The 25,607-nt window shown below is 39.0% G+C and overlaps 1 protein-coding gene across 3 annotated transcripts in view; it reads left to right on the top strand.

Moving 5' to 3' along the window:
* The window catches only part of gemin8 (gem (nuclear organelle) associated protein 8), a 149,119-nt gene extending 138,321 nt beyond the window's left edge, over positions 1 to 10,798 (top strand). For all 3 annotated transcript variants that reach the window (XM_072260689.1, XM_072260687.1, XM_072260688.1), the window contains exon 3: positions 7,302 to 10,798. In XM_072260689.1, coding sequence (XP_072116790.1) covers positions 7,302 to 7,558 — 257 coding nt within the window. In that variant the 3' untranslated portion in view covers positions 7,559 to 10,798. The remainder of the gene's footprint in view (positions 1 to 7,301) is intronic.
* Positions 10,799 to 25,607: the final 14,809 nt, after the last annotated feature.

Raw genomic sequence — 25,607 nt, 5'->3', positions numbered from 1 at the left:
CCAATAATGACCCAGGGAGTGAAGACATGCAGGACTGAAGATGAAACCATTGCTAATCAATGTATTGACCCCTCTGATGAAAGATCCATCAACTATTGCCCGACCACTCAAAAATCTGCTGAAGGTAGTAAGTGCTCAGATGACCCTGTGACTCTAAATGAAGAACAAACGGAAGTGTTTCAAGCTTGAAAGGTGACATTATGTGCTATACCTGCATTAAGATTCCCCGATACAGGTAGACCATATGTGCTGTATGTCAATGAGAAACATATGACGGCAGTCTTAACTGGAACATGGAGATCAACAGCATCCTGTTGGTTATTGCTCTGACAAAGATCTGATTCTATATACTGATGGCTCCTCAGTGACTAAGAAAGGTATTCGAATGACTCATGGAGCATCCACATAATAGGAGGAACTAAAAGCTTTAATTGAAGCTTGTGAGTTAGCGAAAGGAAGATAACTGATATCTACACCGATTCTCGATATACTTTTGGTGTTATCTATGACTTTGGAAACTTATGGAGATACGTTTTGGAGATAATGCGGCTGTAGGAACCCCAATCAAGAATAGCCAACTAGTACAGGAACTTATGGCTGTTATACAATTGTCATCAGAAGTAGTATTAAAACGTAAAAGCCACTCCAAAACAACTATAATGGAAAGCTGTGGAAATGCATTCGGGGGTTGTGGAGTACACAGCACAGAAAGAATTAAAAGAAGTACCAAGAACATAATGCAGTGAACCCAATAACTGGAAGTATGGAAATGAAGTTGAACTCTGCATCACAGATGAACAACAAGATTTTTGAGAATCGCAAGTTCATTGCCCTAACTGTCAAAAGTGGTTCTGGATGGAAAATGGTGAGAAGTGGAGTACAGAGATGTAATAGTTATAGATTAGTAGCTCCAACTATGTTGCTTCCTTATCTGGCACAGCAGCTACACTTCCTATGACACATTGGAGTGCAAAAGATGATCGGCAGATTCTCCCTATGGTGGTGGAATCCAGAGTTCAGGGCACAAGATTAACACATGCTTGAAAGATGAGTGACATTCCAGAAAACAACTGCCCACCTGGTCCATTTTTACACTTACAAGTGGACTAAATTACTTTGCCAAAGTGTTAAGGATATTCAAATTTAATAATGGGCGAGTTATAGTGGACAAGTTTTCAAGATGGGTGGACACTATTCCAACAAAGAAGACCACTGCCACACAGCAAAAACTCTGATCAGGGTCTATATTCTGAGATGGGGATTGCCATTTCAAAACAACGCTGACCAAGGAACACATGTCAGGAATTATGTCAACTGATGAGTGGTCTTTTCATTGTCCACATCACTCATAGTCATCAGGACAAGTCAAACAAATGAATGGGACCATCAAACACTGACTGACTATAGTGTCATGAGGAAAGAGTACCATGGCCTACGGCTTGTATAGCATCAGAGCAACCCCAAACAAGAAAACTAAACTAAATCCATTCAAGGTGGTAACCAGGCATCCCATGTCACTGATGGGAGCCCTTGACCTCAGCGAGGCTGATACCCACATCATGGCAGACAGTTTTTTTTAACTGTTGTGTGAAATTAGCCCAAGCTGTCCAGTCTACTTCTCCACAGGTTTCTGCTTCTTGGGCTAATCCAACAGAAGGACACATCTGGAATCCTATTGCGTGGGTTCTGATTAATAAACCACATAAGGAACCACTAGGAGCTTGACGGGGGAGGTCATTGAGTCATAGTGAAGTACAGCACAGAAGCAAGCCCTTTGGCCCATCTAGTCCATGCCTGCATACTCCCATCGACATGCACCTGGGCCATAATCTTCCATACCCCTTCTATCCATGGACCTATACAAACTTCACTTAAACGTTGAAATCAAGCTCACATGCACCACTTGTCCCAACAGCTCATTCCAGCCAACGCAAGTGAGCTAAAGTGGGACGCGACTCGGACAACATACGAGGGATGATTGATAAGTTTGTAGCCCAAGGTAGAAGGTGTCAATTTTAAAAAACCTAGCACATTTATTTTTTCTACATTTACACACATAGTCCAGTGGTCGTGGAGTATACGGATCCCTTCTTTGTAGACGTTGGTGTCTTGGACCTCCAAAAGTGGTCCACAGCAGGGGTGATTGATAAGTTCGTGGCCTAAAGTAGAAAGAGATGAGGAGAAACTTCAAACTTTATGCAGTTTCACTCAAAGAGTTGAACTGCACGTGCATATAACGAGCTGTATCCTTCTCCTTCCACCTTAGGCCATGAACGTATCAATCACCCCGGCTGTGGACCACCTGGAGGTCCAAGACGCTCTCGTTACATGCACATGCATTTCAACTCTTTGAGTGATAATGCAGAAAGTTTGAAGTTAATAACTCATCTCCTTCCACCTTAGGCCACAAACTTATCAATCACCCCTGCTGTGGTCCACTCCTACAAAGAAGCAGTCTGTATGCTCCACGACCACTGGACTAAGTGTGTACATGTAGGAGGGGACTATGTTGAAAAATAAACTTGCTAGGTTTTCTAAAATTGACTCCGTCTACTGGAGGCCACAAACTTATCAATCACCCCTCGTACACTGTGGTTAACATTTTAGTAACCTCTGCCACTGTGCCTACAGTGCCGGGCTACAATGAGCAAATCACTAACAAGCTGGAAGACTTTGAACTACTGGACATTATGAAGTATATTCTGATATTATTTGTTGTTATATATTTTGCCAATTTTTTCTACCCAAAATGTGCCAATTGAGATAACTGCTAATGTATACTTGCAAGAATCACATGAATTTCCTGGTGTTGTAAATGCCACTACCTGTTGGGTATCTCAGTATATACTGCACACTTCAAAATATTCATCAATGCTGGGCATTCCTGCAGATCCGGAACAAACATGTGCTTTTTTTTTTATTAAACATTCCAGCAATGGCTATGTTGATATTATGCCTATGATTCAATATTCTCAAGAGAGATGCAAATATATGATGATCATGCCCCCTACATACCATCTTAAACTGAATCATTTACGTAAATTTAATCAGCAGGATTTAAGGAATCATACAGTATCTGACCTATTTAATAGTTCGATTTAGTATCAGAAAAATGTATACAATGTATATCCTGAAATTCTTGTTCTTCACAGACATCTACAAAAACAGAAAAGTACCGTAAAGAATGAGGTAAAGTAAAAACTTAGACCCCCAAAGCCCCCTCAAACTCCCCCCCACACAAGCAGCAGCAAAGCAATGACCCTCCCCTCCCCCACTTACTTCACCAAAAAAAAGGCATCAGTACCCTCCACTCACCAAGCAAGCAATAGCAAAGCCCTCAAGAAAGACCATGGTCTTCAGTACAACAAAACTAATCGTTCACCTGACAATTTGACATACCATAGGCTCTCCTCTCTGTCCCCAATAAAGGGACAGAGAGGTGCCTCCTTTCGCAGCAAAGGGAAATATAACAAAACGATTTGCTGATTTGCAAGTCTGTCATGCCGCTTTTTTTCCAGTACTCCGACCAACACCAACAAGAGAGAGCAAGTGTGCGATTCGCTGAGTACAGAGTCACGACAGCCGATTCACTGTTCCTGATGTTTTGCTTTCTTCCGTGTCGCTTCAGTCAGCGGCCCCAAATTAGAAATGGCTCGTTCCCAAGGCTGTGAAGCCTTGGAACCCTGAAGACGCACTGATCTTCTCAGCTGCATCCATGGGATTTCGAAAAGCATAGGTTGTGAGCCCCTGGGAGTGGGTTCCACCACCGCAAAGGACCGAAGTCTGAGTGTAACTGCAGGTTAGGGTCTCGGACCAGAACCTGATCCACCCTGAAAAGGAAAAAGAGTGACATCAAAGATAGAAATTAAGCTATTTTTGTTAATGAGCTTGAAGAAGTCGCTATTAAGTGCCATCGTACTCCACCCTCATTATTCATGCCTTATCCTGAGATATCTGTAAATCTGCATCTAATATTCATGTCAAAGCTATTAAATCTTTCCATATGTTGACTATAAAAGCTACCTTTTGATTGTTCTGAAGGTACCATTCCAGTAGGGGATACTTCATGCGATTATATTTACAGCTCAAATACATCAATCTGATGGATGAGATTTCTTTGATTAAGTCTTGGAAGCAGGGGTTACTTAATATTATGAGTCATATTATTCATACTAATATGCCTTATCATAATTTACACCTTTTTACTTGTTTAAGGGTGATCATTAATAGAATAGTTCGAGTTCACACAAGTGTGCCTACTCATCTGCCTAACCATGACATAATCCTATAAGTACTTTAAAGAATATGTAAACACGAGGAAATCTGCAGGTGCTGGAATTTCAAGCAACACACATAAAAGCAACTTGTATGTGTGTTAAAGAATATGTACCTTTTATATATCATATCATTTTGATTATTTTTTATTTAATGTAGATACCACAAGTTTTACTGCTTCCAAATTTTCAGATGTTATGATTCTAAATGGGTGATTTAGAATCATAGGGGGATTGTTGGATCTGACTGTTTAAGTGGCATTTTCTTTGTAGTGCAACAATTGCTGTTCGGTGTGTCCCTTTAGTGGTCACATTTGGATGATTCTGGAAAACTCTGGAAGCTTCTCTGGTGCTGCATTATTTGAATAGCGGCTTTCTGATTTGCTGGCTCTTAACTGCAAATCTGAGTAGAATGTTTCTTATCTATGTGTATAAAAAGAGCTGACAAAAAGGCAGCACATCTTTTTCTTTGTCCCTCCTTTCTGCTAGAGCCTCTACCACAGTTTGTTTTCAACTTTCTTTGTTCTATTGACATTTAATAAAACAATCATGAAGCGACAAATTTCATGCCTCTTTCCTGACTTCTGTAAAAATGTTGGATTAAAAACTTCAGAATCCAACACTTGATTAGCTTCATCCATGCAAATTTGCCTTTGAGGCCTAGATGTGGCATCTGGTTACTTCTATCCACTTGCTTCAGATGTTTCCGTATTGTGAACTACAAGGTAGGAATATATGAGATCCTTTCCACATCAGTAGGAGAGCATTGAATAGTTGGGTCAGGACACCACAACGTGGGAGAGGATTTTGGCAGCATACATAATTAGGTAGGATTGGGGTAGGAAGTTTAACAGAAGTGATGTCAATAGGTTGGAACCGATAAGGAGTCATGAAATGCTGAGTTCTGAAGAGTCTAGTTCAGCCCAAGGCAGTGAATCACTGGTAATCTTATGGAAATTATGATGGGAAATGAAGATGATAGCTTTAGTCTTCCCATTGTTTAATTAAGAACAAATTATTGCTCTTGCAGAACTTCAGTTTTGTGTTTGGTGAATGCCAGTGGTTATCAGGATATTTTGGTTAGCATGGAACTCCATATGCTCCCATTGAAATACCATTAATTCCACCAGTTGCTGCTGTTAATTATAGCATTGCATTTTTACTTTTAGATAAATGTTGTATGTGTGATAATTATACGTGGAAAATTTGATTTGATGGTACAACTATTAAATCTGTCTTGTTAGTACTGTGTATACAAAATGAAAATAATGACAGATTGGAGTTAACAAATTCACATTGCTATGTCAGCTGGTTTAAATCAAATCTTACAGTTTGCATTCTAATGTAGTTGCAATGGCTGTGTCAGTGGCAAAATGAAAGTGATTGATGCAACACTGATTTGAAGGGAATGGTTAAAATTTGCACACACATTCACTAGATTGAAGCTTTGGTTCTCCCCCCATGAGTTAATATTGGTAAATTTCTTGTTTGTAATTGTTGCCAATAACAACCCCAAGTTAAACTTTCTAAAATCTCTAGTCTTATAGGTATTACTTAGTGGAAAACATTGAAAATTACAGTCCTTTTTTCAACAAAACTGGTTTGTTGAAATGGTCAGTCATGAATATATTTCTGGCATGCTAGCACATTTTCATTCCATTACGGCCCCTAGGGTCAGTGTAACAAAGTGAGTAAGATAATTTGTTATAAAAAAGAACAACACAGGGCAGTGAAATTAATGATTAGGACACTGTCTATATTGAATGTGCTTTAGAACATACCAAGATGAAAGGATCTGTGTAGGTGCTATTTACCTAATCCTTTCAAACTTATTTATTAACTGGTATACCTGGCATTGGTCAGGTTATTATGCCAACAATCATGTTGTTTGCATTTATATTCATGCAGATGGGTTTTATAACATTCTTGTAATGAAATAAGTTAACATAAAGTATAATGATTCCATGAATAGAAATAATTAGGGGTTTAAAATTATGCTCTAACTAGAGTTACAAAGGAAACAATGCACATTGAAAGTAAATGTATATACAAAAAGTGAATGTAGTAGTTCTTCAAGTAGGTAGGTACGTAGTACAACATGTAAGTTTACTTCACTTCAATGTTGAGGTGTCTCAGAAGATGCAATTTTTTTTTAATCTTGTGTTAAAACGTGTGAATTACCTTTTTACCTCCCCAAGCAACCAACATATAGATGAGAAAAGCATGAAATTTCGACATTAAGGTCAACAACTTGTGCCTTGTATGTGTTCAAAGCAAAATGTACTGGATCTGTAATTCTAATTCAACTGAAATCATTTAGTGTTTAAAGTAAAAATGCATCATGCAGAAAGCTCCATTCACGAATGATTGTGGAAGTGAAGAGAGAAACTGGATTAGAAACAATGAATTATTCAAATGAGAAATCCAAACTTCATTTCTGCATTGTTTAGCATTATAGTGCAGTAAATTGTTACAGCATGTAGTATCTCTGAAATGGTCAGAAATAATTGGCATTAAGTACTTTAATCTGTTCTAATCAGATAATGGGTTGAACTTCAATTTGTTTGTGTAATTGTCATATGAATATTTTACCCCATGTAAAAAATGCATAGGAGCTTCTCATCTCCAAGATCTAATTCTTTTTCTTTTTAAGTCTTTTTTTGAGGGAAAAAACCTCATAAATGTTATTAGGCTTACAGAATAGTTTGAAACGTTGGAGGTTTTGTCTTGCAACTTCTATTTTCTGACATTGCAATTGAGTGAAATTACATAGAATGAACAGCACAGAAATACTTGGCCTAACTGGTCCACAGAAGAACTCTAGCTCTAACAGGGATAACTTCCCTATTGTACAACCAATAGGCCAATACTACTATATTGCTTCCAAACTTCAGATGTGAGCCTTTTGACAGGGGTTCATTTTGACAAACATCCTCACTGTTGTTTTCTTTTTGTCACTGAAGATGGAAATCAGCATTTATGTTTATGCTTCATAATACTCACACAAGCTCTTCTTTACATCCACAGAGCGACAACAGCAGTTTGATGCCGAACAGCATATGACCTACGTGTTGGCTGACCAAGACTTTCACAATGCTTCAGGAAGAACGATCCAGCCACCAGCAGAAAGGCCTGGTGTAAGGAGAATGGTTGAGATGAAAAGATTATATGGAGATGGTGCTGCTAAAATACAAGGAATGGAAACTGCAATGCAACTTTCATTTGACAGACAGTGTGATAAAAAGCAGCCAAAGTATTGGCCTGTAATTCCTCTTAAGTTTTGATTGCATGTTCTTATAAAAACTTACTGATTCTATGGATCTGTGACAGATATTTCTACATTGAGTTTTTAGCAGTTTTTACTTTATAATACAGTACTCATTTATGACTTATAAACATTGTAACTTTTATTATTACCAAGTAGGAGGTGCTTTTCTATGAAAGTCTCAAATTCTGCTCTAACCTAGTGGTATGATAAAGTCAGAAGGTCAACATCCAAAGAACATTATGGTCCACTGATTTATTTTACCAGGCTTGTAAAATTTAGCTTTTTTTCTAATCTTGGCTCACATCCCTACATTATTGCTTGAGATATAATCCTTGCATCCTTTCTACAGTTATCAATACTTTACAAACTATTTAATTGAAGTTTGATGCAGTCAAAAGAGAAGGTAAAATATGGGATAAGTGTTGAGAGGAGTTGGAGCACAATCACTTAAAGATTGCATCATGAAAGGTGACATTAAAAGAACAAGGAATAGAGATGCATGGCACGAAAAGGGACATGAGGAAAGTGCATTTCACCAAGGTAGGTTGGATTAAGGCTACATTGACATATAAATATAAGAATAAAATGAAGTTGATTTATGTTTGTATGAAGAGCTTCAGGAGTCTGGCAATAATAGAAGAGCTACCTTTACATTGGTGCAGCAGCAATATTTTGGATGAATTACAGTTGTAGAATATGCATGAGGAAAATAAAACATTTGGAATCAAACATTGGAAGAGTCTAGTAATGACAAAAACAGAGATTAAAAATGCATTCAGCTAGGTTGTGATAGTAGGCAATTTTACCTTTCCACATATTGACCGGGACTCGCTTGCTGTAAAAGGGCTGGATGGGAATGAGTTTGTCAAATGTATTCAGGAAAATTTCCTGAATCAGTACATGAAAGTCCCAACGAGAGAGTATGGTACTAGATCTCCTGTTAGGGAATGAGATAGGGCAGGTGACAGAAGCTTGTGTAGGGGAACACTTTGCATTTAGTGATCATAATGCCATTAGTTTCAAAGTATTTATAGAAAAGCACGGGTCGGATCCTCACATTAAGATTCTAAATTGGTGAAAGGCCAGGTTTGATGGTATCGGATAGGATCTGTCAAGTGTGGATTGGGATATGCACAAAATGCTGGAGGAACTCAGCAAGTCAGGCAGCACCTATGGAAATGAGTAAGCAAGATTAGAGTAGTAATCTATGTTTGGAGTCAGAAGAAATGGGGGGGGGGATTTTAAATGGAATATTTGGCATCTGCATTTACTCTGGAGACAAACAGTGGAAATACAGCGGTAGATCATGGACCCTATACAGATTATAGAGGAGGAAATGTTTTCTGCCCTGAGAAAAATTGTTGGGGGGCAGGGGGTGGAGATAAACTCTAGGGCCTGATAGGGTGTTCTCTCGGACCCTGTGAGAGGTTAGTACAGAAATTGCAGGGGTCCTAGCAGAGATTTTTAAAACATCCTCGGTCACGATTAGAGGATAGCTAATACAGTATTGTTCAGTTGTTTTATAGACCGGTGAGCCTGACATCAGTAGTGGAGAAGTTATTTGAAGATATTCTAAGGTCAAAGTGAAAACAGATCTCTACAAAGTGATCTAAATTAATTACAATTATAAAACACAAGATAATTGATTGCATAAGTATTCACCCTCTTCAAGTCAGTATTTAGTAAATGCATCTTTGCAAGTAATTACAACCTTAAGTCTGATAGGTTGTTTACAGCCTTGCACATCTGGACACTGCAATTTTTCCCCATTTTTTACAAAACTCACCAGGTTCTGTCAGGTTGCATGGGGATCATGAGTGAACAGTGCTTTTCAAGTCCAGCCACAAATTCTCAAATGGAGTGAGGTCTAGACTCTGATTTGGCCACTCCAGGACATTAACTTTGTTGCTTTTTAGCTATTCCTGTGTAGCTTCGGCTTTATGTTTGGGGCCATTGTCTTGCTGGAAAATCTTCTCCCAAGATGCATTTCTCTTGCAGACTGCATCAAGTTCTCATCCAGGATTTCCCTGTATTTTGCTGCATTCATTTTACCCTCTACTTCACGAGTTTTCCAGGGCCTGCTGCAGTGAAGCATCCCCACAGCATGATAGAGACACCACCATGCTTCACAGTAGGGATGGTGTGTTTTTGATGTGTGGTATTTGGCTTATGCCAAACATAATGTTTAGTCTCATGGCCAAAAAACTCAATTTTGGTTTCATCAGACCATAGAACTTCTTCTAGCTGACTTCAGAATTTAGCCGAGATTTCATGAGTTTTTTTTTCAACAATGGTGTTCTCTTTGCCACTCTCCCATAAAGCGAAGACTGGTGAAGCACCTGGGCAACAGTTATTGTATGTTCAGCCTCTCTCATCTCAGCCACTGAAGCTTGTAACTCCTCCAAAGTTATCATAGGTCTCTTGGAAAAGTTACCAGAAAAATTAATGAAGGCAAGGAGTGGATGTTGTCTACGTGGACTTTAGCAAGGCAGCTGACAAGGTCCTGCATGGGAGTTTGGTCAGGAAGGTTCAGTTGCTTGGCATTCGAGATGAGATAGTAAACTGGATTCATGGAAGAAGCTACAGAGTGGTAGTAGATGGTTGCCTCTCTGACTGGAGGCCTGTGATCAGTAGTGTGCGCAGTGATCAGTGCTGGGTCCATTGTTTGTCATCTATATCGATGATCTGAATGATAATGTGGCAAACTGGATGAGCAAATTTGTGGATGACACCAAGATTGGGAGTGTAGAAAATAGAAGATTGAGAGGAGATTTAATAGAGGTATACAAAATTATAATGGGTATATATAAATGCAAGCAGGCATTTTCAGCTGAGGTTGCGTAGGACTACAACTATAGGTCATGGGTTAAGGGTGAAAGGTGAAATGTTTAAAGGGAACATGAGTGGGAATTTCTTCACTTGGGATGGTGAGAGTGAGGAACAAACTTCCTGTGCAAGTGGTGGATACAGGGTCAATTTCAACATTTAAGAGAACTTTGGATAGGTATGTGAATGAGAGTGTTAGGGAGGGCTATGGTCTTGGTGCAGGTCAATGGGACAAAGCGGCTTATTCATTTGGAACCGGTTAGATGGGCTGAAGTGTCTGTCAGAATCGGGTTTATTATCACCGGCATGTGACGTGAAATTTGTTAACCTAGCAATGCAATACATATTCTAGCAGAGAAAAAAAATTATAAATAAACAAGTAAATCAATTATGTATATTGAATGGATTAAAAGAAGTGCAAAAACAGAAATACTGTATATTTTTTAAAAAGTGAGGTAGTGTCCAAATATTCAATGTCCATTTAGGAATCGGATGGCAGAGGGGAAGAAGCTATTCCTGAATCACTGAGTGTGTGCCTTCAGGCTTCTGTACCTCCTACCTGATGGTAACAGTGAAAAAAGGGCATGTGGGATGCTACGTTTCTGAGCTACTACTCCCTGAAGATGTCCTGGGTATTTCGTAAGCTAGTATCCAAGATGGAGCTAACTAGATTTACAGCCTTCTTCAGCTTCTTTCGGTCCTGTGCAGTAGCCCCTCCATACCAGACAATGATGCAGCCTGTCAGAATACTCTCCACGGTACAACTATAGAAGTTTTTGAGTGTATTTGTTGACATGCTAAATCTCTTCTAACTCCTAGTAAAGTATAGCTGTTGTCTTGCCTTCTTTATAACTACATCAATATGTTGGGACCAGGTTAGATCCTCTGAGATCTTGACACTGAGGAACTTGAAGCTGCTCACTCTCTCCACTTCTGATCCCTCTATGAGGATTGGTATGTGTTCCTGTGTCTTCCCCTTCCTGAAGTCCACAATCAGCTTTTTTGTCTTACTGACACTGAGTGCCAGGTTGTTGCTGCGGCACCATTCCACTAATTGGCATATCTCACTCCTGTATGCCCTCTCGTCACCACCTGAGATTCTACCAACGATGGTTGTATCATCAAATTTATAGATGGTATTTGAGCAGTGCCGAGCCACACAGTCATGTGTATATAGAGAGCAGAGCAGTGGGCTAAACACACATTCCTGAGGTGCACCAGTGTTGATCATCAGTGAGGAGGATACGTTATTACCAATCCACACAGATTGTGGTCTTCCGGTTAGGAAGTCAAGGATCCAATAGCAGAGGGAGGTACAGAGGCCCAGGTTCTGCAACTTCTCAATCAGGATTGTGGGAATGATGGTATTAAGTGCTGAGCTATAGTCGATGAACAGAATCCTGACGTAGGTGCTTGTGTTGTCCAGGTGGTCTAAAGCCATGTGGAGAGGTATTGAGATTGCATCTGCTGTTGACCTATTATGGCAATAGGCAAATTGCAATGGGTCCAGGTCCATGCTGAGGCAGGAGTTCAGTCTAGCCACAACCAACCTCAAAGCATTTCATCACTGTTGATGTGAGTGCGACCAGGCGACAGTCATTAAGGCAGCCACATTATTCTTCTTAGGTACTGGTATAATTGTTGCCGTTTTGAAGCAAGTGGGAACTTCCGCCCATAGCAGTGAGAGGTTGAAAATGTCCTTGAATACTCCCGCTAGTTGGTTGGCACAGGTTTTCAGAGCCATACCAGGTACTCCATTGGGACCTTCTGCCTTGCGAGGGTTCACTCTCTTTAAAGACAGCCTAACATCGGCCTCTGAGACAGAGATGACAGGGTCATCAGGTGCAGCAGGGATCTTCACTGCTGTAGTTGAGTTCATCTGGTAGTGAAGCATCGCTGCCATTCATGCTGTTGGGTTTAGATTTGTAGGAAGCCCTTACGGACCCTGCCAGAGTTACTGTGCATCCGATTTCGCCTCCAGTCTCGTTTGAAATTGTCTCTTCGCCCTTGAACACTGGGAGACAACAACATGAAAGTTGTATTATAAATAATGTAATTGCCAGTGGACATCAAGTAAAAAAAAAATCTATTTTGCATAAGTGTTACAAATTCCTGTGTTTACAGAGGACATTGAGAGAAAGTATGTTCACCTAGTAGCAAGCTAAGAAAGTCAATGAAATATTAACTGGGAATATTTGCACATTTTCAAATGAACACTGCTGTAAACAGACTTTCTTATAGATTTTGTACCAGGAATGTTGTTGAAGGAAAGTAAAGCAGCTGTTTTTTTTTAAATATCAGAAAAGAACACTGACCTGCTGTCCTGCATTGTGATGCAAGTGATCTAAGGATTTAAATGTATGTAAGTGGCCACTGACTAGCACCATTCTGCAAATTTTGAAGACGCAGCTTGAAAGATGAATGGGCATGCACTCCTAAGCATGTAGTTTCATTGCCATGGAAATGTTTGGGCACAGTTTATTCTATATTGGATTGCAGTGCAAAGAAATCTCTTCACAGTTAGATTGCCTGAAGAATAAAATTGACTATAACATTTCATATTGGTCCAGGGAGTAGGTTACCTTAATGTTTAATACCTTAATACTTTATACTTTATTGTCACCAAACAATTGATACTAGAACTTACAATCAACATAGCGATATTTGAGTCTGCGCTTCCCGCTCCCTGGATTACAAATCGATAGTAAATATTAAAAAATTAAATTATAAATCATAAATAGAAAATAGAAAAGTGGAAAGTAAGGTAGTGCAAAAAAAACGAGGAGCAGGTCAGGATATTTGGAGGGTTCGGCCCAGATCCGGGTCAGGATCCGTTCAGCAGTCTTCTCACAGTTGGAAAGAAGCTGTTCCCAAATCTGGCCGTACAAGTCTTCAAGCTCTTGAGCCTTCTCCCGGAGGGAAGAGGGACGAAAAGTGTGTTGGCTGGGTAGGTCGTGTCCTTGATTATCCTGGCAGAACTGCTCTGACAGCGTGCAGTGTAAAGTGAGTCCACGGAGAAAAGATTGGTTTGTGTGATGTGCTGTGCCGTGTTCACGATCTTCTGCAGCTTCTTCTGGTCTTGGACAGGACAACTTCCATACCAGGTTGTGATGCACCCTAGAAGAATACTTTCTACAGTGCACCTATAAAAATTAGTGAGTGCTTTAGGGGCCGGGCCAAATTTCTTTAGTTTTCTCAGGAAATAAAGGCGCTGGTGGGTCCTCTTGGCAGTGGATTCTGCTTGGTTGGACCAAGTCAGGTCATTTGTGATATTGACCCTGAGGAACTTAAAGCTTTTGACCTGTTCCACTTGCGCACCACCGATGTAAATTGGGTCATGCAGTCCGCTTCTCCTTCTGAAGTCAACAACCAATTCCTTAGTCTTGCTGACGTTGAGGGATAGGTTATTGTCTTCGCACCATGCCACCAGGTTCTTAATTTCCTCTCTGTACTCAAACTCATCATTACCCGAGATATGGCCTACAATTGTTGTGTCATAAGCAAACTTATATATTGAGTTCGATGGAAACTTGGCTACACAATCATGGGTGTACAGTGAGTATAGTGCTTCTCAATTCTTGGCTTCACAGAGAATTTTTCACTTAATCTCTTTTAATTGTTTCGTATAGTTGAAATTACCTGGAAGGAATCGTCACGCCTGAAGTTCAATAACTCGAAGATGGAGCTGAATACTGAAAGTGTTCAGCAGCTTGTTTAATTGCAACTGTGCAATATTAGACATGAGGGAGAATATTTATTCATTGCACTTCCTGCAAATAGAAAACCTTAAGACATCTGCAACATTTTTAATATACAAGATTACTTGCAATGAGAAACTATGCTTATCTACATTCACAAAATGAACAAGTAGCATGTACTTCATTGTTACTGCAAAGAATTATTAACAAATTCCTGCAGCAATGCTTAAGCAGCATTTCCACATACTAACATTTCCTGCAATGATTTAGCCTTGGTTAAAAATATCAATGTTAAGAATTAATTAGCTGAAGTGAGAGAAATTCTGGATTTTATTTGAAAGGTAATGCTTTAAACATGCAGTAAGTTTTATCATAATCAACTCTATGTATTAAAATACAGGTTTGTGTGAGCAGTTTGAGGAATGAGTTCTCAATTGTAACCACCATTAAAGATAGCCTCTCAAATAGTCAATGAATGAGAAAGTTCAAAATAAATTATTCTTGTTTGTTTACAGGGTAAGTTTCTGTGGGGTGGGAGCAGTCTGGCTCGTGACCTATCGAGCTTTCCTTTATAATGCAAGTTCTTAAGGTTAATCTCCTCCATCACAATCAAGGATATAATGAGTATTATGCCAGTCCCATGAGTAATTACCAGCAATTGTTTCCAATTTAAAACCAGCATTGTGGGAAATAAAGAACAAATGCCCATTATATATTAGTCCACACTTGAAGTAATACCGTATTTAAAAAAGCAAACACGAGGAAATCTGCAGATACTGGAAATTCAAGCAACACACACAAAGTGCTGGTGGAACACAGCAGGCCAGGCAGCATAGCAGGGAAGGAATTATTATGAGAGGGACAGACAGAAAAAATCCTACCACCAAACACATCTTTCCCTCTCCCCCACTTGCTGCTTTCTGCAGGGATTGCTCCCTACGCGACTCCTTTGTCCATTCGTTCCCCGCCCCATCCCTTCCCACTGATCTCCCTCCCGGCACTTATCCTTTTAAGCGGAACAAGTGCTACACCTGCCCTTACACTTCCTCCCTCACCACCATTCAGGGCCCCAGACGGTCCTTCTAGGTGAGACAACACTTCACCTGTGAGTTGGCTGGTGTGATATACTGCCTCCGGTGCTCCTGGTGTGGCCTTCTATGTATTGGTGAGACCGGACGCAGATTGGGAGACTGCTTCGCTGAACACCTACGCTCTGTCCGCCAGAGAAGGCAGGATCTCCCAGTGGCCACACATTTTAATTCCACGTCCCATTCCCATTCTGATATGTCAATCCATGGCCTCCTCTACTGTCAAGATGAAGCCACACTCAGGTTGGAGGAACATCACCTTAAGTTCCATCTGGGTAGCCTCCAACCTGATGGTATGAACATTGATTTCTCCAACTTCTGTCAATGCCCCTCCTCCCCTTCTTACCCCATCCCTTATTTATTTATTATCCCCCCCCCCCTTTTTTATTTTCTCTCTCTGTCCCTCTCACAATAACTCCTTGCCTGCTCTCCATCTTCCTCTGGTGCTCCCCTCCCCCTTTCTTTCTCCCCAGGCCTCCTGTCCCGTGATCCTCTCCCTTCTCCAGCTCTGTATCCCTTTTGCCAATCAACTTTCCAGCTCTTAGCTCCATCCTTCCCCCTCCTGTCTTCTATCATTTCGGATCTCCCCTCCCCTTCCTACTTTCAAATCTCTTACTATCTTTTCTTTCAGTTAGTCCAGACGAAGGGTCTCAGCCCGAAACATTGACTGTACTTCTTCCTATAGATGCTGCCTGGCCTGTTGTGTTCCACCAGCATCTTGTGTGTGTTGCCTGTATTTTTTAAAAAAGTTTTGCTCATATTTAAAGCCTGCATGAATTACTTTCTCTAATGGCAGGCCAGGGACAAAAAAAAAAATCCATAATGATGACCCTTAGCAAACTAAATGTGACTTCATGAGATAAAGATCCTTCTGAATCAGGCGAACTATTAATCAAAAGTGTATGATTAGATTTCTGTATCAAAGTTGAGCTGTAGTAATTTCAGTTTGGAATCTGGAAAATGGAACAGCCTTATAATGTTTAATTTATATGTATCAGCTGAGAAAGGGAAAACCCAGAAAAGCAAAGGGAATAAATAACTTAAAACTTGATAAAGGATAAGCTTTGTTTTCATATGTTAAAGACAGATAACTTCAAAATTTACAACAGTAAAACTAAAAATGGAAAATACACATCAGATTGGGCAAGAATACAAAAGCTTGTTTTGATTCGTAAAATGTGTGCTCTCTGGTCTTGCCGATAGATCTAGTCTATTTTCTGTCATGATAATTGTAGTGCAATGCAGAATAAAATTGAATCTTGGTCAAAATGAATGCTGTACAATGAACATTTTAACAGCATGAGACTTTTGCACTCTGTAACAGACAAGCGTAATACACCATTCCAGAGTTAGAAATAGAATGAGTTCCAAAAGCATCAGTTCCCAAACTAAAATAAGAATGACAATCGAAGATGCTGGAAATAGGAAATAGAGTTAACATTTCAGGCTCTGACCTTTCTTGCACGTTAGGAACAAGCACCATTAAATGTTCAGAAAAAGGAAGGGTGAAGAGAACAAAGTTAATGTTTGTGATGGGGTGGAAACAAAAAAAAATGAAGGTCATAGTTAACATTGATACCAGGAGATACAAAAGACAGAAGATGCTGGAATATGGAGAACAATCTACTTGAAGAACTCAGGCAATGTTACCCCTACCAAGCAACAACAGGAGGGAGAAATATTGACTGTCCATTTCCCTCATCACTAAACTGATCAGGTAGTATGTATTGATTCCTTCTGTGGAGGGATGACAAAAAGATGTAAATTTTATAAGTTGTAACTGAAATTGGCCAGTAGTGGCACAATCTGGTAAGGGGTTCTCTGAAATGATCTGATTCATTGGTGAATTCTGAGGGCTATCATGTGCCCAAATGGGGCATATTCATTGTTAATACAAAATATGCTTTTGAAAATATTGTGCCAAGTAATTTTAATCCTTTTACAGGATATTTGTTGGTAAAATAGTTGAAATGATATATCCATTCCACCATAAAAATTAACACAATTGAAATACATGTACATGATGCAAATTTGAATGCAATGTTCAATGTGCCCAGTTCACTTTCCACTAAATAATTTAATTTTCCAGCTGCATCACTTGTTCCTACACTAAGCTTTATATTAAGATATTGAACTGTTAAAAATACATATCTTGGTTATGCGTATTTTAGAGGATTAGTGTGAGAGAGGACTTCTTAAATCAAGTGGTATTCAAATACAGTATAATAGTAGCTGACAGAAGTTTGTCTATTATGATCTTCCCACAATAGAAGTGTTCATATGACTATGGAGTTCTTGAAGAGTCAAAAGTCTTAAGTCTTTTTACTACTGTATTTTAATTTTAGTTTTATATTTTTGTACTGCCTTCTGTTTTTAATTCTTGTTGGCGTGAATTTTTAAATTCTCTTTTTAAGATGTTCTGATGGTTTAGTTTTCTTTTGATGGTTAGTTTCTTGCTGAATCTAAATTAGATATATGGGTCTGCTGATTCACAAGAAAAACAACTGCACTTGACGTCGCTAATGGATTTCAGTTGAACAGAGAATGAATAGCAAAGAAGATATGAAAAGGGAGGTTTCAAAAAGAAAACGTGTATAAAATTTCCACAGTATTGAAGTGTATTTTGTTGTCAAATCCATCAGATTTCTGAAATTACAATGAATCCATATACACTACCTCACTGTTTTTGCTCTCTTTTTGCACTACTTAATTTAATTTTTAATACACATTTCTTATTGTAATGTATAGTTATTATATATTGCAATGTATTGCTGCTACAAAACAACAAATTTCATGATATGTAAGACCATAAGACATAGGAGTAGAAGTAGGCCAATTGGCCCATTGAGTCTGTTGCGCCATTCAATAGTGGCTGTTCCTTTTTTCAGCTTCTCAACCCCATTTTCTGGCCTTTTCCCCGTAACCTTTGATGGCATGTCCAATCAAAAACCTTTCCATCTCTGCCTTAACCACACCAACGACCTGGCCTCCCCAGCTGCATGTGGCAATAAGTTCCACAAATACACCACCCTCTGGCTAAAGAAATTTCTCCGCATCTCTGTTTCATATGGACTCCCTTCCATCCTGAGGCTTTGCCCTCTTGTCCTAGACTCCTCCACCATGGGAAACATTCTTTCCACATCCCCCTGTCTAGGCCTTTTAACATTCGAAAGGTTTCAATGAGATCCTCCCTTATCCTTCTAAATTCCAGCAAGTACAGACCCAGAGCCATCAAATGTTTCTTGTATGATAACCCTTTCATTCCCAGAATCATCGCCAGAAACATTAAAACATTAAACTTTGATTCTCATTCAGATTATGGATGAAAGTTAGTTTGAAGCAGTAAAAATATGATATATGAAAGGAGGAATGCCAGCAAAACTAACAGCCTACTCAAATCATGAACATTATATTAACCAGTCATTAATTGATATCCCACCTACTGATTATCCCAGGTTGTACATCATCAACTCCCATCTTTACTCTTGCCAGACCATCCACTCATAGGTTAGCTCTTCATTAGCACACATATTGATTATTATTCAGCTATAGTAGTACAAGAGCAACCCACATCACACGGATAACATCATCCATTTGGTTTATGCATTGCTGCACATAATACCAAATGTAATCCATTGCCAAACCATGTACTGATTGTTCACTGGATTGTCTATGTCACAGTTATGCTATGAACTATTTTCACACACCCTGCCATATCTGCTTGCCAAAGATTTTGGAGAGCTAAAACCAAATTGTTCGAATTGGAGCTTGAAAAGAGGATGGTAGTGTTTAAAGTCTCAGTTATAATACTGGCTTGTGAATTTAAGATGGACTGGATTGTCTTTGTGTTGAGACACACTTTGTAATCCTGCAAACCAAAATAAGCAAAATCAGTGAGGACTTGAAACCTGGTCTCTCTGATTAAGTTTCATACCTAGTGATCCACTCATCAAATGAATTGAAATAATCATTTCCTTAACATTTTGATTTACTTTTAGTATAAGAGTTATATTTTCCTGAATTTAAATAATCCAGCTCATCTTTTATCCAGCCAGTTCTTGAGCTTCAGACAACTATTCTGAGTCAGAGTTACTGATAGTTATTTCAGTCCTGCTCTGTGTTACCATGGAAACCAAAGCTGTATGAGAACTAAAGCTAACATCAATATCCATAGCCTGCACAAGTCAATCATGGCATTCTTATGAAGAAAACTATGTTCCTCTTTTGCGTTTAGTTTCCTTGTGACATTCAAGATTCTGTTCTTTTAATGCTGTGATTATGATTTTAGCACTAGAATTAAAATATTGGTCATAACTATGGAACTGCTTGAAGATTACCCAATTGCTTCAACCAAGGATATTTTTCTCTGATTGAAATGACTATTTTAATATGTATGTTTGTCCTGTAGACAACAAAAGGTGAGCTAAGAATGAAAATGATAGACAAGTCAACTGTATGGCAGTGGTAGGAAAGTAATTGAAATCTATGCTTTCAAAGAAAGCAATAGAGAAGTATCTGGAGATGGAAAACATACCTATAAATACTGAGCATGGATTCCAAAAGCAATATTGTAGCTTAACTAACCTGACAAAATTCTTTGAAGGCTTTACATTTACTTTCATTAAGAGTAATGTAGCAGATGTCATACGTTTGGAATGTTTTGAGCAATCAGGGTAAAAAACAACAGCAGTTGGGAAATAGACTACAAAGTAGAAAGTAGTGTTCTTTTAAAAGGGTAGCTTTTCCATTTGGAAGAAAGGAGAAAGTATTGTTTCAGTGCTGGGGATGATTTTATTTTTAGCTTTCATTAATGATCTGGACAGGAATAAGTAATGCAATATCAAATTTCCAAATGATACCAAGGTAAAGATTGTGTTGCCATTCAAGAAGGATGCAATGTAATATATTAGAAAGCCCACCAACTGGAGAGTAAATGGCAAATAAATATGAAGTGAAACAATTTTGATAGGGAAATTAAATACTTTCTATATCTTAGAAGAAGCTGCAGAAGAACTGCTGAGCAAAGGATTTAGACATCTAAGTGGTAAAAAATTAAAACAGCATTAGACATCACCAGAGGATTTAGAAATACTGATACAGGACTGGAATCTATTTCTAGCATTTAGAGTTCAGAAGTAACAATGTTATGATTGGTGCACAAGACTTTGGTCAGGCTCATCTGTTCTACCATGGCTCTGTTGAAACTAATTATGCTTTAGGTGAATCAGATCATTCTCTCCAATGACCTTACTTATGACGTGAGAAGCAGAAGAACATCTGGAGAAATTTCTGAAATGCCCAGTTCGCTGCCATTGCTTCTATGCGATCAATAATCTCCGGAGGGAAGGCCCTAAAATCCCCGGCTTTGCCTGCTGCCGGCGACCGAGGCTGAGGTCGAAGAGCTCGGCAGAGATCGTGCTTGGTACTCGGTGTCGGAGGACTGATCAGAGCTCGAAGTTTTCGGACGACTCAGAGTTGGACTGTGGTCGGGCATGGCAGGGAGAGTTTTCTTCCTTCTCCCGTCTGCGTGAGATGTGGGACTTTCAAGAGATTTTGAACTTTTTTACTGTGCCATGGCCTATTCTTCATCAAGTTATAGCATTGTTGCACTGTTGTAACTATATGTTACAATTATGTGGTCTTTGTTAGTTTTTCAGTCTTGGTCTGTCCTGTGTTTCTGTGATATCACACCGGAGGAATATTGTATGATTTCTTAATGCATGCATTACTAAATGACAATAAAAGAGGACTGCGTGTCCTCATAATCTAATCTAATTTGATATCTTCAACAGTTCATCACAATGCTGTTAAAAAGGCCCCTCTGTTCAAAAATGGTGTGCCACTTTTCCCACATCACAGTACTGGCTACTGTACTTCAAAACTACTTAGCATGTTGAAACATCCTGAGAGCAGGGGAAACACAAGTCTTTGGAAGAAGAAGAAACAAAATTTATGGAAGAAGGTGAATGCATTTGAAGCATTATTGTAATATTTTCCAAGGCTATGCGCAATATTTTCTAATTACTCAAGTCATTTAGAATCAGAATCAGATTTAATATCACCGCCACATGTTGTGAAATTTGTTGATTTTGCAGTAGCAGTACAATGCAATACATGATAATTTAAGGGGAAATGAATTATAATAATACATATGTATGTCAAATAGTTAAATAAGTAGTGCAAAAGCAGAAATTTAAAAAAGTAGGTCATGTTCATGGTTTCAATGTCCATTCAGAAATCGGATGGCAGAGAGAAAGAAGCTGTTTCTGAGTTGATGAGTGTGCACCTTAAGGCTTTTGCATCTCCATCCAGAAGGTAACAGTGAGAAGAGGGCATGTCCTGGGTGGTGGTGGTCCTTAATGATGGATACATGCTGCCTTTTTGAGGCATGGCTTTGTGAAGATGAAGCTGAGTAATTTTACCATTCTGCAACTTAATTTGATCTTGTACAGTAGCCAATAACCCCCCCCCCCCATACCAGACAGTGATGCACCCAGTCAGAATGCTCTCCACAGTACATCCGTAGAAACTTTTGAGTGTTTTAGGTGACATTCCAAACCTCAAGTCCTAATGAAATGTAGCCACTGTCTTGCCTTCTTTATAGCTGCATTGATATGCTGGACCACATTAGGTCCTGAGAGATATTAACACCCAGGAACTTGAAACTGCTCACCCTCTTCATTTCTACTGCATCTTTAAGGATTGGTGTGTGTTTCCTTGTCTTACCGTTTCTGAAGTCCACAATCAGCTCTGTGGTCTTACTGACATTGAATGCTAAGTTGTTGCTGTGACACCACTCAACTAGCTGGTATACCTTGCTCCTGTACGCCCTCTCATCACCATATGAGAATCTGCCAACAATCTATAAACAAATTTATAGATGGCATCTGAGCTGTGCCTAGTCACACAGTCATGGGTGTAGAGAGAATAGAGCAGTGGGCTGAGCACACATCCCTGAGGTGTGCCACTATTGATCATCAGCAAGATGATATTGCCAATCTGCACAGATTGTGGTTTTCTGGTTAGGAAGTTAAGGATCCAGTTGCAGAGGGCGGTACAAAGGCCCAAGTTCTGTAGCTTTTTGATTAGAACTGCATATCATGAAGTAAACTTCAGTGGGTTTAATCTTAAGAATGAGAAGGGGATGATTATCTTTTGGTTTTTGAATTGTCTTCTCCAGAGTACTGAGGATGCTGAATATCAAATATATTTCAGGCAGGGATGAAAGTTTGGACTGTACATGCAGAAATCTGCAGCTGAGGCCAATAAGCAGATCTACTACATTCTTATTGAATGGCAAAACAGACTCATGGGATTTTTTGGAATATTTCAAATTATATATACTTAATAATAAAAAAAACAAGAATAAGTTATAAAAGCGGAAGACCATCATTTTTGCACTCGCAGTGAAAAAGCCCCTCAGCATAATTCCACCTTCCAACATCAGGTCCATAGCTCTGCCGGTCAGGACCTTTCAAAGGCACATCCAAGTATTTTTTCAGGGTTTCTGTCTTTTCCATCCTTTCAGGAAATGAGTTCCAGAGCATTTTCACGAGGGTAAAAAATTTCTCTTCATCTCATTTTTAATCTTTCTCCCTAGTTTTTCACCTGCTTAGTCTGATTCTCAATTTTATTTGCTCTGTGCAGGCCTCTCATGATGTTATACACATTATTTAAATCTCCTCTAATACTCCTCTGTTGCAACTAAAATAATCACAGTTTATTCAACCTTTCCTCATAGCTAATCATTTCCATTCTTTTCAATGTCCTTACAAATCTCCTCTTTGGTTATCATATCTTTCTGGTAGTGTGACAATAACATTATGAAGATTATTGTAAAACACAAATTCCCTAATGCCCAAGATAACAAAACAAAATCTCTTCTCCCATGGGGCATGATAACCAGCCTCAATTTCCAAGTCAATTTTTAATTAGGGTACCAGTATGAGAGAGGATATGCTAATTGGTTGGGTCTCACATTCTAGCTCAATTGTTGTATAGGGAATAGAGGGTTGGCATTCCTGCATGCATCTTGGAGCATAGTGAAATGCTGGCCTATACTCTTGCCAGTGGTAAGTTTCCAAGGACAGATTTGGCAGTGGAGAAGCGAAGGAACATCTGAGTGAGATATTCCCATTTCAGGATAGTTAACATTAGTGGAGGACTTTGTCATACCATCTATCTTGCTTTTTGGCCAGATAATGACATATGGAGAAGGAAAAACTTACTGGTGAAAGGGGAAAAAAATCATACAATAGAGACAAAACAACACTAGAAAAGGTACAAATAAGGGATGTCAATTGGCACATTTGAAACTGACTTAGCAGAAGGGTGAGGAAAACCTTAAATGGTTACAGAGGTTTTTGGTGCAAGATTGGGTGAAGGTGTAACTGAATGTCCATGTGTGAAGCAATATGTTCTGGGAGTAAGACACATTGAGAGTATGGACTTAATGGCAAAAAATAGATAATCTGTATCTCTGGATTATTTTCTAAAAATGTCAGTGCAGGTGGATGAATCTATCTAGACAAAGTGCCAGTAGAATTCTGTGTTTTGAAGAAGTAACAATAAATTTGTGCCAGACATAAGTTAAGCATAAGAGCATGAAAAATAGGATCAGGTTTTGGCTATGGCTTGCTACTTCTTTCAGCATGATCTACCCCAGACCTCATCTCCTCCTCTGTGCAGTTCGCATAGCACTAACACATATTTAAAGTAACTGTCTCTTTGGCCAAGCTTATGGTCACTTCATCAGATGCCCCTTTTGCAACTTACTGTACGTTTTTGACTAATTTACACTCTCAGGAGATGACCTGTGATAGCAGTAGGTGGGGAGACTGGGGTAAAGATTGGAGGGGAAGCCCAACCCCCTCTTCCCCTCACTCCCTGCTGCCCACAAACTCACAATATTCCATGGAATAGTGCAGGGTTTTTATCTAGTAGTAGTAGTAGTCATACTTTATTGATCCTGGGGGAAATTGGTTTTCGTTACAGTTGCACCATAAATAATTAAATAGTAATAAAACCATAAATAATTAAATAGTAATATGTAAATTATGCCAGGAAATAAATCCAGGACCAGCCTATTGGCTCGGGGTGTCTGACCCTCCAAGGGAGGAGTTGTAAATTTTGATGGCCACAGGCAGGAATGACTTCCTATGATGCTCTGTGTTGCATCTCGGTGGAATGAGTCTCTGGCTGAATGTACTCCTGTGCCCAACCAGTACATTGTGTAGTGGATGGGAGACATTGTCCAAGATGGCATGCAACTTGGACAGCATCCTCTTTTCAGACACCACCATCAGAGAGTTCCCCTTCAAAAGTGGTCATATTTAAACTCTTCCAGACCCCTCTACATATGAAGTTTTATGATGTCATAGTCACACTCTATAATTGCAAACTTTTGTTTTTGTAATTGATTCACAAGATTGATATCAAGGATAGAAAATTAGCTTTGATTAGAGATTAAATATGTGATGTAATTACACTGGATGAGTGAAAGGTACGTGGAACTCCGGTTTATTTCTCCAAAAATGAAGGGTCAAGTGAAGAAAGTTGTCATTTTTTGTGAATAGAACATTAGAATTACCACCAAGAGATCAAAGTGAGAGGTTTGGGAAGTATTGGACCAAAATAATTCCATGGGGAAAATATTCTACATAAGACAATTAGATGTATGTTTGAAAGAGAAAAACTTAAGTTTGTGCGATAAAGTGCATATGGGATGTGGAAATAACATAAGATTCCTCTAGCAAAATACCTATAACGATGTAATGTACCAAATTACTTCTTTTATATGGAAACATATACAGTTCAATGATTAGACTTGAACAACACACATCCGAAGAGCTGGAGGAACTCAGCAGGTCAGGCAGCACCTGTATATAGGGAAAGGAACAGACAATGTTTCAGGCCAAGATGCTTCATCAGGACTGCTGTTACCAGTCTGTGGTCCTGATAAAATAAAGTTTTGCACAAATATCAAATCGTAAATATATTACTGATGATCATAGAAAACATACATACTTTATGATTTTATTGCCAAAAGAATTATTTTCAATTTTGCTGATGTCTTAGTAAAGTATGACTAGCTGAAGTGAAGTTAAGTGGAGATTGTAGAATCTTTTCAATCTCAGAGGCAAATTTGATGTTCACCATAACTGCTACTTTAAATATTTAAAATTGGCCTTAGATAGATCCAGCAATATGAAATTTACTGTTTGGCATTCCAAGATACGTTTTTAGTCTGCTTTTATCATTGTTTGTGTTGAGTTCAACACTTTGACTAGCACCATCATTCGGTAGCAACCAGTGCCCATTGTGCTGCTGAGTACTTTGAGTGTCACTTATATTTGTTGGAAAAGTTTTGTAGTCACCCAGGTAATATTCCCCACTCATTTCAATATTTGGCTAGGCTTTTGCTGACTTTATTTAATCCTTCTTCTCTTCAGCA

This window comes from Mobula birostris, chromosome 6, assembly GCF_030028105.1.
Source record: "Mobula birostris isolate sMobBir1 chromosome 6, sMobBir1.hap1, whole genome shotgun sequence".
Taxonomy (NCBI): domain Eukaryota; kingdom Metazoa; phylum Chordata; class Chondrichthyes; order Myliobatiformes; family Myliobatidae; genus Mobula; species Mobula birostris.
The sequence above is the reverse complement of the archived record's forward strand: the minus strand, read 5'-3'. Positions and strand labels throughout refer to the sequence as shown.